Source organism: Gorilla gorilla, chromosome 4 (assembly GCF_029281585.2).
Source record: "Gorilla gorilla gorilla isolate KB3781 chromosome 4, NHGRI_mGorGor1-v2.1_pri, whole genome shotgun sequence".
Classification (NCBI taxonomy): Eukaryota; Metazoa; Chordata; class Mammalia; order Primates; family Hominidae; genus Gorilla; species Gorilla gorilla.
In genome coordinates this window covers 33,630,841-33,647,025 of record NC_073228.2, presented here as the reverse complement: position 1 = coordinate 33,647,025, position 16,185 = coordinate 33,630,841, and the positions used below count along the sequence as shown (strand labels likewise).

Below are 16,185 nucleotides of genomic sequence, written 5' to 3'. Positions count from 1 at the left end.
AACATTGGTTTAAAAAAGGAGTTTTTTTGGGGTGGGGGGGTAGGTTGTTGTTTCGAGTTTATTAATAGTGTTTGATGTTTCCAAACACCAGTTTTAAAAGGGAAGATGGGTTGGGGGACCTCTTCCAGTAAGTGTGTACCTCAAGAACCAAACATACATGAATTAAGTCCAGATAAGGCAATTCAATTCATTTGTATCTTACTGGGGCACATCCAACCAAGGAAGAATAGAGACTTAGTTATATTAGGCTCTCTCCCAGCTCTGAGATGAGTATATTCTTTGGGGGACTTGCTAATGTTGCAAGTTTGCATTCAAAATAAATTCTAGGCACTCACATAATCCCCCAGTCTCCTCCGAACTTTCTTTGATGTCCAACAACTAAGGACAAGGATCTTTGATTATAAAACAATTTCTTTGGTTGGAAGAAAATTCTTCGCAGGGCGTGAACAGCAGGAGAAAGAAAAGGTTTTTCTGAAGTGCAAACTAGTTGGAAACCCCCTGGGGAAAGAATCTGATTCCCAGTCTTTGAGAGGAACAGGCCTGCCTGTACAAGCTGCCTCTGCTGAAGGCCTCTAAGAAGGCGCTTTTGTGTCTACTGTATGGCCCTCAGCAACAGCACGGCGGCCCTTCTCTTTTTTTTGCCAGCGGAAGTTTTCCAACTCTGGGAATACACAATGCAGAAAGTCACGGTTTAATAACAAGGCATAGTTACTAATCAGATGGCCCCATTTCCACTCCTCCCAGTTGCCTCCAGATGCTTACATACTAGAGCTCTATCCCCCTCACCCCATGGGTGAACACCCACCAGCTGCTCTGAAATCTTATTTTCAGTATAAGTATTCAGCTTATCTCTAATAATTCACTTCACAGAGTACTTAGGATCAGAAGCATCCTACTCCTTTTACTTTCATCCAGACTGGTTCTAGGTTGTCTCTGGCTCTTTCAGGTTTTTCTAAAGGTTAGATTCACTTAGGTGCAGGTTAGTGATTGAAGTCAGTGTGCTCTGATCATTGGGACAACCTTGATGAAGCATTTACAATAAGGGTCCTCAATCTACTACAGATATTTTAAAATATGAAACTCCAGAGAAAGGCTCCTTTTTTGAGTGCGTTAACTGGAATGCAAAGACAGTACAGGACCAGAAGACCGGGAGTACAACTGAGTCTCATGCTTAGTTCTGCTACCTATTTATTGTAAGACATTAATTTAGTCAGATTTTTTTCTATCACCTACCAAACAAATTTTGTCTTTGATGTCCAACAACTAAGGACAAAGAAAAAGAACTAAATAGGCAAGATACATGTCCCTTTAATATATGAAATCTATTTCTAGAATAAGCATAAACTCTAAAAGTTTAGAGCTGGAAAGGATCTTAAAGATTATTTAGTTCTCCCCCAACTCTACACCAACAGATGAAAGATTAAGTGACTTGCTTTTACTTAAAATGATCATAAGGTGCCTATGGACTTTTCATATACCCCAAGGGGGCAACTCAGTAATCCCAAATACTCACCAATGATAATTTTTAAATGTTTAATGTATGTCATAGAGTTTACTAACTTTAGAGTAAAATAACCTAATGTCATAGTGGGTCGGTACATTCTTCTTAAATGGTTCTCTATATGCCTCATATCATACTAAAATCAACACATTTTAGGGAACAGGAATAACACACATTTATGACTAAAGTCAATAATAAGAAAATGGTACTAGAAACAATTTTTGCTAAATAGATACGATATTCAAATACTCTTCACCTTCTACATAAAAGGTCTTAGTATTTATTTCTTCCCTTAGGGAATGCAGTTTGCGAAGAATTAAAATCAAGCTAGTTGAGATAAATTCAAACAAAACTTCCAATATGTTGAATTCTGTTTAAAGCTAAATTTACTGTTTTAACTAAAATTTAACAGGGACTGATTGGCACATTTTAGAAAGTCAGTTTGGAATCTGAAAAAAAAAAAAGCCATGGTATCTAGTCATTCTAGACTCCTAAATAAAATGCTAAAGATGAGTATTAAACACACAGGAATATAACAACCTGTAATTAACTGATAACAGTAAAAAGTTAGAAGGTATGACTGGGTTGTAGTACTTCTTTTTTTTTTGAGACAGAGTCTTGCTCTGTCGCCCAGGCTGGAGTGCAGTGGCACCATCTCGGCTCACTGCAAGCTCCGCCTCCCGGGTTCACGCCATTCTCCTGCCTCAGCCTCCCGAGTAGCTGGGACTACAGGTGCATGCCGCCATGCCCGGTTAATTTTTTGTATTTTTAGTAGAGATGGGATTTCACCATGTTAGCCAGGATGGTCTCGATCTCCTGACCTCGTGATCCACCTGCCTCGGCCTCCCAAAGTGCTGGGATTACAGGCGTGAGCCACCGCACCCGGCCTGTAGTACTTCTTTCTCTAACTTTAAGCTACTTGAAGTTGCCTGGGTTAAAATTTAATATTTTTTCATTTGTTTTTTCTTTAATCATAGGGAATCTGAGACAGAATTACCACAGTCATTTGAATGACTCTTGAAAAAATGAAAATCAGCACTTTAGGCCAGGAATGGTAGCTCATGCCTGTAATCCCAGAGCTTTGGGAGGCAGAAGTGGGAGGATGGCTTGAGCCCAGGAGTTCAAGGTTATAGTAAGCTCTGATGGTGCCACTGCACTCCAGCCTGGGTGACAGAGAGAGGTGACAGAGAGAGAGACCCTGTCTGTAATGACAGAAAGAAAGAAAGAAAGAAAGAAAGAAAGAAAGAAAGAAAGAAAGAAAGAAAGAAAGAAAGAAAATAAATAAATCAGCACTCTAATGCATTTATGCCTACACCTACATCTGGCATTCAATACATAATGCCTCCTGCTGTTTAAGTTGATTCTCCTCAGTTGGACAAGGCTAAGGTGTTGCTCTTTGAATTACTATAGTATCTGTCACAGAATTTGGTACAAATAGGAAAACCACATTATAAGGCATCTAGAGAATCCAGTGCCCCTTCCAGTCTTGGTAAGATTCTCAGCCTAGACTTTATAAAGAGGTGATATTGCTCTGAGAAGATCCAGGACTACAGACCACCTGATGTGCAGTGATTCTGTGGCAGAATAAATGACACATGCACCACGTAAAGTATTGCTAAACTGTGGTGAGGTATTTTTGGTCTGTTCACTTATTTTAAAGTATGCCTTGTAGTTGACTAGGGATCAAAGAGGAAAGAGACCCTGCGGCAGTCTATATCTTCTTAATGGAATGTTCAGGGGGAAATCTCTGCTGACATGCACTTTTTAATTTCCCTGCAGTGACCCCAAAAGGTTTATAATAAATAAATAAACTATGCTAAAAATATTGGCCAGTAAGATATAGCAGCAGATTGGAATTCTTTGATAAGCACTAATCTGAGTTCAATTCTTCATATATAAAATGAGAAGACTGGACTGATTGTTTTTTCTAGCTTGAAATTTGATGATTATATTTCACAAATGGAATATTCTGCCACTTTTCCCTCCCCTCCATCAAAACTGTATTTTACTCTAAGAATGGAAAACTGAATAGGACTTAATTCCAATATAGGGCCAATACAGTCCTTCAGAAGTTAAAGAAACTTGACCACAAGAATTTTAAAGTCAGATCATCAATATAATTCCAGGTAGAAGATATTAAAATGAGGGAACACAAAGCCTAGATCATATAAAAGATGTTTTTTGTTGTTTTAAAGTAGATAATACAAAAGACTGTAGAAAATGGTTTGGGGGAAAAAAACGAATGGAAATCTATACTTTTTTTTTTTTAAATAGCAAAATAAGTAGACTTAAAACATAAGGCCTTTAGTCTCATCCGAATTATTCTACAGAAGTAAAATACCAACAGTGTTTCTCAAATGTCATATATTTATATATGTATAACAATACCTTTTTGATATACTAGCATGCACAAAAGTGATAGGTACATAATAATTTAATGTGCTATTTAAAATTACAGTTGTATTATAGTCAATTTCCATCATGACAGGGTATTCTAGATTTAAAGCAACAACAACAAACAGGAGTCGTGAAGATAGTTATGCTGCCTCTGCTTTAGATTCAGAGACCAGAATTTTTTTTTTTTTTTTTTTTTTTTTTTTTTGAGACAGGGTCTCATTCTGCCACCCAGGCAGAAATACAGTGGCACAATCTTGGCTCACTACAACCTCTGCCTCCCAGATTCAAGCGATTCTCCTGCCTCAGCCTCCTGAGTAGCTGGGACTACAGGTGTGCACTACCACACCCAGCTAATTTTTAAATTTTTTGGTAGAGACAGGGTTTCACCATGTTGGCCAGGCTGGTCTCCAACTCCTGACTTCAAGTGATCCACCTGCCCTAGCCCCACAAAGTGCTGGGATTACAGGCGTGAGCCACCACACCCAGCCTAGAGACAAGAATTTCTAAATATTGTAGTCTAACTTCTTATCTTGAGGAATAATGCGCCAGGCCTTTGTGCTTACAATTTTTAAAAAACCTTAGTTTTTAAATCATTTTGGTTACTCTGGTGTTTCCAAATTTGTAAATTAAACACAGATTCCAATATATTAAAAAGTATAGAACAAAATAAAATTTATCCATGAACTGTAAGTTTAGAACCCAGATAACAAGAGTATGTAAAGTAGCTTATCTGTTATTCAAAACAAGCAAGCAACAACAAATCTTGGCTTTAAAAAATATATAAAGTTTTCCATTAGAGCAAATAGAAATTTAAGGGCCTAAAGAACACTGCCCTAGGGAAAGCAATGGAGCTTAAAGACTGGAAACTAAAGACATGGGAAGAAAACAAAGTTAAAGTTTGTTTTATACCCTCAGTTTTCTGACTGTAGTAACTAAATAGACACATAAAGCCACGATGGTTCTACTAATCTCAAAACATGTGAGTAAAATATCCGTTATTCTTAAGGGCCTTTCAGCGGAACCACCATGCTGAAGGGATTGTAAGCATTTCTTGAATTGATGCAGTTTCACTTCATATTTGGAGAGCAGAATTCATTTACTACACATAAGAAGATCTTTGTCAGACATCAGTTTTTACTTCTGGAGTTCCTTCACCTAAGGTCAGGCCACTTTCTTATAACTGCATCACAATATTGTTGTCTGTCTGACTTTAAGTAATACATACAAGTACTTTTCAAATTAAGTAAACTGAAGGTAAATTTGTTTTGAGAATTTGGTTTAATTTCTTGAAATAATTGGGATTATGTTAGGATAGTTGCTTTTCATCTGGAGTCCTTAGATCTCCAGATATGTCTTAGAGAGTCAACGCACTGAGATTTTATGCAAAATTGTGTATGTTAAGTATTTGTGTGTATTTTGTGCCAATGGTCAATAATGATGATCACATTCTCAAAGGGGCCTGTGGCACACACAAACAAGATTAAAAACTATGCTTTAGGGTATCTAAAAACCAGAACTGGTAATCACAAATTTAAGTACTAAGAAGGTAAGGTCCTTTGGATGCACGCTAATATCCTAAAATCAAAGGTTTAAAATCAGGACCTGAATAAATCATTCTTGGAAAACCAGAATATCCTAAACAGCAAGGTTTAAGCTATCAAACTAAAGAAAAAATTTAAAAATCCTGTGTAAAGGAGCACCTTAAACATACTGATTACAGCCATATTTATGATTTTGAAATAACAACACACGAGGCTGTTGGTAAGTCAGAAGAGTAAAGGAACATAGTCTGCTATATCAAACCACACACACTCAAAATAATCCACCTTATAATATACTTTAAAAATGTGATAAGCATGTTTTATTCTAGAGTGATCTCCCAGCCATCAGAGTTACTCAGTACCACAATATTCATTATATTCATTAATAAATATTTACTGAGTACCCACCATGCCCAAGGAGTAAGTATACTTAGGTGCCATTCTCAGGGATACAGCTTTGAACAAAGGAGACAAAAATCCTTGCTTTCACAGAACTCATATTCCACTGTGGGGAGATAGACAACTACAAAACTGAAACATTACAGCATGCCACGTCAATAATTCTGTAAAGAAAAATAAAGCAGGAAAGGAGAATATGAGTCCTTGGGGAAATAGGAAAAGGCCTTTAGGATTCCCACTCAGTAGAACTGACCCCTGAGGAATCCACATCTTCAGATTCCTTAAAAATTGATTACTCTCCTATCTCCAGCAAACCAGACTGGCTCAGTCTCTGTGCAACTTTGTTCTTAGATGATTTACTTTCTTTCTCTTTCCCAATATATTTCCTTTTCTGTAAAATGGAGTTAATATCACCTGTTCTTACGTGGCTCCAGGTATTGTGAATCATTTTAAGCTTCTTGGAAGAAAATTTCTACATAAAGTTAATGGAATATCATTCTCACAGTCTTCTCTAACAATATCCTGCTACCAATTCTGGTTCCTAACAGGATATTACTCATTTATAACATTTTTAAAAATCTACTGTAATTAGCAATTTGAAAGGGATAAAAGGGAAAAAAACATTTAAAAAATCCAGTAAACTCTTTCCAATGAACAAAATGTAAAGGCTTTTTAATAAAACAAAAACAAAAAGCAAAACCATGATCTCCAGGAATACCTTGTTTCTTAGATGGTCTCACTATGTTGCCCAGACTGGTCTCCAACTCCTGGGCTCAAGTGATCCTCCCACCTTAGCCTCTCAAGGTGCTGGGATTACAGGTATGAGCCATCACACCTGGCCCGGGAATACCTTTAATACTGCAGATAGCATGGCAAAACCCTGTCTCTACAAAAAATTGAAAAATTAGCTAGGCATGGTGCCCCGTGCTTGTGGTCCCAGCTACTTGGGGGAGCTGAAGTGGGCAGATCGCTTGAGACTAGGAGGTTGAGGCTGCAGTGAGCCGTGTCTGTGCCACTGCACTCCAGCCTGGAAGACAGAACAAGACCCTATCTCAAAATACAAAGAAACAAAAAAAGTAAAGTAAATTATGGCTAGTTTTGGGATAATTACAACACACACACATATATACATACACACTTTACTATAATACAAAATCCAAGGAAGTACCTACCCCCCCCAGCCCCGCCCCCCACCAACCAAGAGTCTGCCAAATGAACACTAAATAGCCTGATGGGAGCAATAGCCAGGGACATATTCCATTCATTACCTCCTATTAACCAGATATGTACGAAGCTGAACTTACAAATTTTTGTTGGATACAAATTTTTGTTGGATACAAATTTTTGTTGAAGTACAGAACTGTGATATATATAAATCTGTTTGATGATAACTTATAAAAAAGAGATATCTTAACTTGAAAAATTACCATTAAAAATATTCTGCAGCTTCCTTCTCTTCTCTGGGTGCCAGGCTTCTAACAACAAGGCCAAGTCTAGAATAGAAGACTCTAAAAGCCATGTCAGGAAGGCTCTGAGCTGGGATCACAGGAGACAAGCACCTAAGAATGTTTGTGCGCACAGAGGAACTGTGTCTGATGGTGTACTCCTGACTACATTCCAAAGTCAGTAATTAATTAATTGGATTTTCTGCACCTTCATTTACATAAGTAACAGAGTTGATCATACTTTGAATATCTACTCTGTACTTCTTTTAAAGGCTGGCATCAAACCAAATCACAAAATTTCTATTTCAAAATTTCTTCATAGAAGGAACTCTAACTTGAGCAATGCCAGTTAAATGCATGCTATGTCAGTGTTTATTATTTCAGGTTCCTATATTAGATAACTTAACCTAGACTTTTAAAATGAAGAGAAAGGTGATGAAATATGTTACATTATAAGGGAGATACTGAGTAAACAGACACTGTGATTTACTAGTATCTTTGCAAATGAAACACAAAATGAGAGAAATAGAAGAAATACAGAGATTATTAGAAGGTAGCAGGATATGATGCATTCTGGATCAATCTCAGATAATGGTATTCATCACTTTCATTCCTTTCTACTCTCGAAATAAATTTTTTATACAAAGCCTATACTGATATTCTCTCCATCAGTGGCATTCTTACATATACAGAATTTTAGAGCTGGAAAAGCATGGGCTCTGCAGTTCAAGTTCCAGCAACACCATTTACTAGATAATAATAGTTAATACTTTGACAGATATTAACATTTTAATCCTCAGTTTCCTTATCTGTAAAATGTAAAAAATAAAGGTACTGAATTTCTTCTCTCATAAAGTTATTATGAGAATTCAGTGAGCTAATACATGTAAAGTGCATGTAAATAGCACAAGTTTGGCAATATTGTATTTTAATTCCTCAGCTTCACAGCCTGGGAATCTGAAGCCTAGAAAGGTAAAAACTATTTTGTCCCAAATCACACAACTATTAATATTTAGTGTCAGCATATTCCTCAGTGTGTAGAACTAAAAGTCAAGCCCCCCGAGTCACAGTTTAGACACTTTGTCAACTATAGTTTGCAATATAGGACTGTCTCTCTAGTTTTGGCCAAAAACTTAAAGTTTCAGGCCCTGCCTACAAATAATGTAAAAATGCAAAGATGGGATAACTATGTGTTGACTAACAGATAAAATTAAGAGGCAAGCAGAGACACTGTGCAAAGGGGAATTTCTCCAGGAGGTGCTCACTGCTACTGGCCAAGTGCTAAACTACTGCTGCTCCCATTGTAGGTCTGAAGCCTCAGGGGAATACATTTTAATCTTGATCATAACTTTATCCTGGAGTCTAAGAAAATCCAGGATAACCAGCTAAGCAGGAAGAGTGTGATAGAGAATTGGTGACCTCTTTGTGCTACACTAAGATCCTCTTACTCTTTTGCTCTGAGAAGAAAGATTAATTTTGAGTTGTCCCTTGAAATAATATTTATAAATGATAAACAGGATTGAGAAATAAAATATGACTGTAATCATTTTTAGAAGTGGTGGCAATAATATTGCTTGAAATAAAAGAAACAAACATTGATAAGAGGTAACCAAACCAGAAAACCGGAAATTAGACAATGAATCCGCTCCAACACTTTTCCTTCTACAATGGTATAAACCAGGAGAGAAAGAATATATTCCAATGTGAATAAAAACAGTAAGAAGTAATCACTATCATTTAGTCCTTTTTATCAGTCACCGCCAGGTAATTAGGAGATCTGAAAAGTTTCCTTGACCTAGATTTTTGATGGCTATTAAAATACCAATCCAGAATAGCAGTGGAAGGTAATCCTAAATATACAAATTCAGTGGAAAACAAAAGAAAAATAAAAGAGTGGAAGGAAATCAGAGAAGAGGAAGAGACAAATATTTTGGCAAATATAGGGGAAACCTAAGAATTAGATACTTTAAAGACAATGACAAACCTGTAAAAAGAGTTGGAATGATACAGTAATATAAAGAAGCAACTCTTGGGGAAAATAATATAATTTGGACAGGACTAAAATGAGATGTTCTGAAATGGAAAAGAGAGGACTTGAGAAATAGAAGGGCAAAGGCAACACCATTTCCTCTTCTATTTTGACTTTCTTCTAGCGCTTTTAGAAGAATATTACAATTTATAATTTTGAACATACCTTGTAAAACGAATCATTACTATTGGCAAGGAGAAACCTAAGCACAAAGACTGAGAGATAAGAATCAGAACAAAAATCATCAAAACTTGACTTTTAATGCCCTTATACATACAGCCATCAGATACAGTTGAGACAAAATTCTTTTAGAGGCAACTCTATGGTCTATTTTACTATTCAACAAATTGGAGGCACATTGTCAAGGGGGGGGGGGTCTCCTTTTGTCTAAGAAAAAATTAAAATCATAATACAAATGAAAATTCAGTCAGTTTGGTCCTTATGAAATTGTCTATACACTGAATTAATTGAGCAAAATGTAAAGAAATGTCTGATTTTCAGAAATTATCTCAGAATTCCAGAAATAACAACATGGTTTTTTTTTTTTAAATCACTGTTCTCATAACTGTACATTTTTTGGTACATAGCATCTTCAAGTTTAAAAAGATTTGACTGCAATCTTTGGAGACAAATAATCTTAACAGGTAACTACAACAATTCGTAGGTAGAAGGATTCACAGAATTATCCAGAATTCCTCAAAACCGAAGAGAAGACTACTTTTAGATTTGTGACACCAGGGTACAGCTCTCCATTGAGAAAGCTAAAGTTCAGCAAAGCACATCTCTAGAAGATATAAACAGAACTTCAGTTAAATGGAAGGCTTGGCTAACCCACAGTTGAGTAAACCTGAGTTGCAGTGTAATCTGATAAGGAACAAACAGCATGGATTCCAGAAGTGTAAACCGTGTGTCCCTAACACACTAGAGTTCTTTAAAAGAATTAATCAAAGAATGGATAAAGAAAACCATATATATAATTCAGAAGCTTGTTTTTTAAAAAAGTTTCTCACAAGAGGCTGTTGAAAAACTTTAATAACTGTTGTAGATTAAAAATTGATTAACAGACAATAAACCGAAACCAATATGGAAAGTATCCAGAAATGAATACTAAGCTAGTGAAAAAACTTATTTAAAGACCTAAACAAAGCATATGTGGACAGAAAGGAGACGACTAAAAATTGCCAATGACATAAAACTATCCACTGTAAAGCCTGAAAGTCTTTGCTAAGTTATGATGAAATTCCCTCTTCACAAAGTAAAAGCAATACTTAATGTATAATGATAGGATCAAAGTTAATAGTTTAAAAAACAAAATAGATTGGTAAGATTTGCCAGAGTGAGAAAAAGGACAGAACAATAGAAGACATGATAAAGATTGATAAAATAATGAATGGCAAAGAGAATGCCAACTTCTGCTGTTTGTTTACTTTTTCCTTTATGAAAACACAAACTTTATGTAGAGCTTTATGATAATAAGATTAAAACTTAAAAGAATACATTATTTTATGGAACACATAATTAGCCCATTGAACATGCTATCACAGGTTATCAATAAGGCACGTATGGCTCTCAAAAACTTCAGTGATATCAAAATATGACTAGCAAAATTACTTACGGTAAAAACTAAAATGGAGCACACAATTCATGCTTCAGGGCATTAACTAGGCAAGGCCAGGAAGGAAGTTTCCTTTCCAATTGCCATAGTATTCAAGATGATTTATGAGTTCAGCTTTTAAGTATTCCTAATTCCATTTTAGAATCCAAATTATCTTATTCAAAAAAATCTTATGCCATTTTTCCAGATAGACTCTTCTTTCCTATTTTTCTAAATAGCAAAGCCTTCCATTTTCACCTAATTCTCCTTCACCTCATTTATCCCAGCTTCAAAATATTGCCTAAGAAGTGATAATGAATAACCACTAAACCATATATTAAAGAATACATGTTTGGGAATAAGTTCTATAATCTGTTAAATTTTCCTATCTTCTTTAAGTAGACAAAAATTAAAATTCATACAATAAATTGGTTCTGTTCATAGTCTGTTCATACCACAAAATTAAAATTTGAGTTTGGATGCTAAGATGGATCACACTTAAGAATATTTTAACCTGTGTCCAGTAGCTACAGCAAGAAGTGTTCTTTTACATGATAAATTTCAATCAATAAGCAACATCATTTTATGGAGTAAGACAATGGAATGCCCATTAAAAAGGTATAGCCCTCTAGGCTCTGTCTTTACCGTGGGGAATGAGCAATTGGTCTATGAAATGCTGTGCCCCCAGTCATTTCATAAATTCACCACATAAAGAATAGGCCATGTATGAATGAGTTACAGGCAAAATTCACAGCCTGAAAGCCTAAGAAACTGTGTCTGAAAAACTTGGCGGATCAGTAAAAAACACGTTAAATTTAAATTCCTGAAAATGATAAAATTACGTGTGGACAAGGCCAAAGTGATCAGGAGGCAGGTTTACACCTTGTGTCCATTTTGTAATCCAGTCCTCTCCATTTTGGGCTTAGCAATAGGGTGCCACACGTGGTGTAAGGCCAGCCATAGCATTCAAGCTTGACTGAATTTTAGGTGACACAGTAATCAAATATGCTCCAAGGGCATTCCAGAATTTTAGGTGCTGCTGACCATTAAAATCAACCTTCTTAGTGCTTACTTCAATTTAAACAGGATGTAAAATACAATCCTCACATCAATTAAATATAAGCTCATATATTTCATCTATCAAAAATTAGTGCCCAGAATATATCACTTGAAAAAAAGGTATTATTATGTGTATCTAAGTAGTTATGCAACACCAGTTTAAAATAAGCAGATAATCTTCTAAAATATAGGATTTATGTACTTCCTCCAGAGTATAAAATAATAATTTGCTAAATTTAGAATGCCAATAAGGCAGTATCTACTCTTTCTATGAAATAGAAAGCTAAGCAGTAGAAGCCCGTGTATGGTATTTCATTTGGGAGACAAAAGAAGAAAGGCATATTTCAAACAGATGGAAAGTGAAATATAATAAAGTTATACTTGCCTGCATTAATTTTCCTTCTGCTGGAGTTATTTCAGCAACACCAGCAAACACACCTTCCAAAGTGAGATTCAGTTTTCCTGTGGGGTCCATTTTCAAGGGGATCACTCTGATAATAGCTTTCTGTTCTGCTGATCTTTCAGACTCCACCGCTGCTGCCAGTACCAGTCCTGTGCGTCCAAAGCCTGCCTGCAGGGTAGCCATCAGCAGCCAGGGCCAGAGGGCAGCCAGCTGCAGCTGGTGGCCACCACTCATGCTACCAGCTGCAGCAATGCACTTCAACCATACATACTGCTTCCACTAGCTAATACCAAATGCGGGTTCTCAGATCCAGACAAATGGAGGAAAAGAACATTTATGCTTCCGTTTCAGAAAGCCAAGTCGTAGTTTTGGCCCTTCCTTTCTCTAAAGTTTATTCCCAAAAACAGGTAGCATTCCTGATTGGGCAGAGAAGAGGATATTTTCAGCCCACATCTGCTGCAGGTATGTCATTTTCTCCCATCTTCACTGTGACTAGTAAAGATCTCACCACTTCTCTTTGGAATTTCCAACTTTGCTTGTGATTGAATGTCACTTCGTGAATTTGTATTATGTCAGATCACTTGGCATTGCTCTTCCATATGCATCAAGTTGCCAGGCACTAAACCCAATGTTCATGAACAAAACAAGGCAAAGTAAACAGCTAAGGCCATGCATCAAAGGTGAGCGTGAAGAACTCCAGCTCAGAAAAGGAAGGGATGGCCCTTTTTAAGCCATAATATGTGCAAATGGTAAATGACTAAATACCACAAGGAGATTTTTTTTTTTCAATGGAGGAGAAGAGGGAACAATAATAAAAATTTCAGGCCACACGTTGATGTCCAAAGATGCTACAATATGTATTTAGAAAAGTTTCCACATTAAACTGTATTTCAGTGTGGCCAGGTTTCTAGGCCCACTGCATTTACATACTTTTCATGAACTTAGACATACCATAATTTTTTGTGTTTTACCAAAATTTGCCTATAAATTAGGTGCTAATTTATGTATCTTCACACATTACAGGATAATCCTGAGCATCACAACCTTTTCCAACTTTCATAATTAGAGTATTTGAAAAGGTTAGCTTTCCAATTATTTTTCCCAGTTAAAATTCATATTTCCATCTCCATTTTCTTTTCTCTCTTAAGGATTCTTGATTTTATTCTCCAGCTCGGAAATGCCGAGCACTTTGATTTCCCATGAGATGCTTTTGGAAACTACTTTAATATCCAGATTTTATGATCTGTAATTTTCTAGGTTCATAAGAAAAACAAAGGACTATTCCTCACATGTATCCAAATTCCCTGAGGGGGTAGGGAATAAAAGGTAGGGGGAGCAGGGAGGCGATTAACCACAGGCTCTAGGTAGAATACCCTGAAAAAATACAAATAATCTTGAGTAGAATAGATCTGTGCTATTTCTAGGCACTATGAAAATTTGCGTCTTTGTACAAACACAGAATAAGATTTTTAAAATGTGTACCCTTAAGTAAATATAAATACACCTCACCCACAAAGCCCTCTGTGTTCCAAGGTCAAGTTTAAAAATATTATAAAGTCTTCAGAATAAGTGCTGAAAAGCCAAGCAATTGAACATGAACCTGTTATATGGATTCTTTTCTTTTGCTGAGGCAGAGGGAGGGGGGAAAAAGGAATTTCAAAAGAAATCTGCAAACCTGTTGCGCTGTCGGGCCCACTGGAATCCACGGGGGCGAAACAAATTCAATTATGCTTTTACAGATCCTGCTCAAAAAAGGTTTCAACTGCTTAACCAAGTACAGCTCATTCTTCCACCTTCTTACTCTGCAACCAAACCAAGTGCCCCATACTACAGGTAGGTGCCGAGAAATTCCGCAGCCTGAAAAAATAATCCATGCAGGTCAAAGGCAGAAATTTACTCCGGGATGAGAGATGCTGTCCCCAAGAACTAAATTAAACACTTACAGAAAATCCAAAATCATTTCTGAAACCTCCTTGCTAACAAAAGTTCTTTTTTTCTCCAAATAGCATATAAAATGATCAAGTCTTGAAAGAGAAAAGAAGCAAAGTAGCAAATACATCAACAATTCACTATCAGAAACACATAAAATCCCAGAGAGAGAAGGCAGTATCTCTGAATCATGGATGGACTTGGAAAGTTCGGAAGGATTCGAGTGCTTCCTTTCAGAAAGACAATTCTGGATCAACTCCCTAGAGCAGGAAGCCTGTGGTTTGTAATTGGTGTTCTAGCTCTGATTCCCTCCCCTGGGACTGCAATCACGCTCTCTACCTGCTGACAAAGTGAGGGTGGAGCTGCTAGAGGCAACCACCCCCCACCCTGCCCCCCTCCTCCTGGTGCTCACACACAACACTTACTTAACCAGACACGTTCTTTCGCTCTCTCCCCGCCCTCAGCTCCTCTACTCCCTCTACTGAGCCACAGCTAAACTGCATCCAATTCGATCCCGAGTACCGTTCTCTGGGTAAGCAAGCTACCACATGCAAATCAGGGCCACTCAAAGATATCTAAGCAGACTCTGCACCCAACAGAGCATAGATGATGGTATGAGGAAATAAACAGAAAAAAATAAAGGTAATCCGGAAGATAAAAGAATGGACACAAGGTTTTGCAAATATAAGTTCAAAAGGATTTCTGCTCATTCCAAGTTTGAGTGTCTATAAATGGCAGAAAGCCAGAATAAAGTGATCCTGTGTTTTAGTACTTACTGATTTATTGCTGCTTATGTCTGCTACCCTGGGAAGGGCTCTGTCCATTTTATGCTTAGCTTTTCTTCAGCTCTTACTAATTTAAATTCAGTAGCTCTGTCTAAACTCTGCCTATATGGAACTTTCAAATCAGGTTGATGTCAGATGTCTGGAATCCAACTGTTATTTTCTTTTCAATCTTTGGGAGGTGAAATAATACTATGGATCAGACCTATGCCTTCAATGTAAGACTCCAGATAAGTCCATGTCATAAATACAAGCCAAAGGGTAAAATATGATTAATGAGAAGAGCATAGGCAAAAAGAAAATGAATTTCTGGCTAATTACCACATTCATGAACTATAATCCTTATTACTACCTTGCCATTAGAAATAATACAACAGTTTCTAATACATTTATAACATTTGAAGTTTCAAATTACCAGATTATATTTGACTGTGGTGAGACATTTTATTTCTGAACCGCTGCCATAAACTTTCAAAATTATACAAATGAACAACAATGTGGATATAGTTAAATCTAGTGAACTGTACACTTAAAAATGGTTATGATAGTAAATTTTATGTGTTTCTTACCTCATGTAAAAACGAATCTCTGATCATCTGTAAAATGCTGATGATAATAATTACGATAGGTCTGTTGTAAAGATTAAATGACATAATGCCTCTGAAAGCAAAAAGGATGAGTAGCCTATTGACCTTCAACATTGTTTCCCCTGTAGATAAGGTTTATGACAGTAGTTTCAGAATTTCAGATCTAATAACTAATCTAGATCAAAGACAAATTCGAAAATAAATTTTTTGTTTATTTTTGTTGTTTGAGACAGGGTCTTGTGTTACCCATGCTGGAGCACAGTTGTGCCATCATGGCTCACTGCAGCCTTGACCTTCATGGCCTCCCACCTCAGCCTCCAGAGTAGCTGGGATCACAGGTGCGTCCCACCACACCCTGCAAATTTTTTTTTTTTTTTTTGAGACGGAGTCCCGCTCTGTTGCCCAGGCTGGAGTGCAGTGGCGCTATCTCGGCTCACTGCAAGCTCCGCCTCCCGCGTTCACGCCATTCTCCTGCCTCAGCCTCTCCCGAGTAGCTGGGATTACAGGCGCCCGCCACCA

The 16,185-nt window shown here is 36.9% G+C and overlaps 1 protein-coding gene across 6 annotated transcripts in view; it reads right to left on the bottom strand.

Annotated features, from left to right (window-relative positions):
• The window catches only part of RNF43 (ring finger protein 43), a 64,116-nt gene extending 49,282 nt beyond the window's left edge, over positions 1-14,834 (bottom strand). Inside the window, exons 1-3 of one of the 6 annotated variants that reach the window (XM_063706237.1) lie at positions 14,312-14,832; positions 14,044-14,225; positions 12,351-12,987 (exon numbers count right to left, since the gene is read on the bottom strand). In XM_063706237.1, the coding sequence (XP_063562307.1) occupies positions 12,351-12,602 (252 nt within the window). In that variant the 5' untranslated portion in view covers positions 12,603-12,987; positions 14,044-14,225; positions 14,312-14,832. Of the gene's footprint in view, positions 1-12,350 lie in introns of all 6 variants that reach the window. The other 5 variants (XM_063706236.1, XM_063706238.1, XM_055386778.2 and 2 more) reach the window with 5 other exon arrangements.
• Between the last annotated feature and the right edge of the window lie 1,351 nt (positions 14,835-16,185).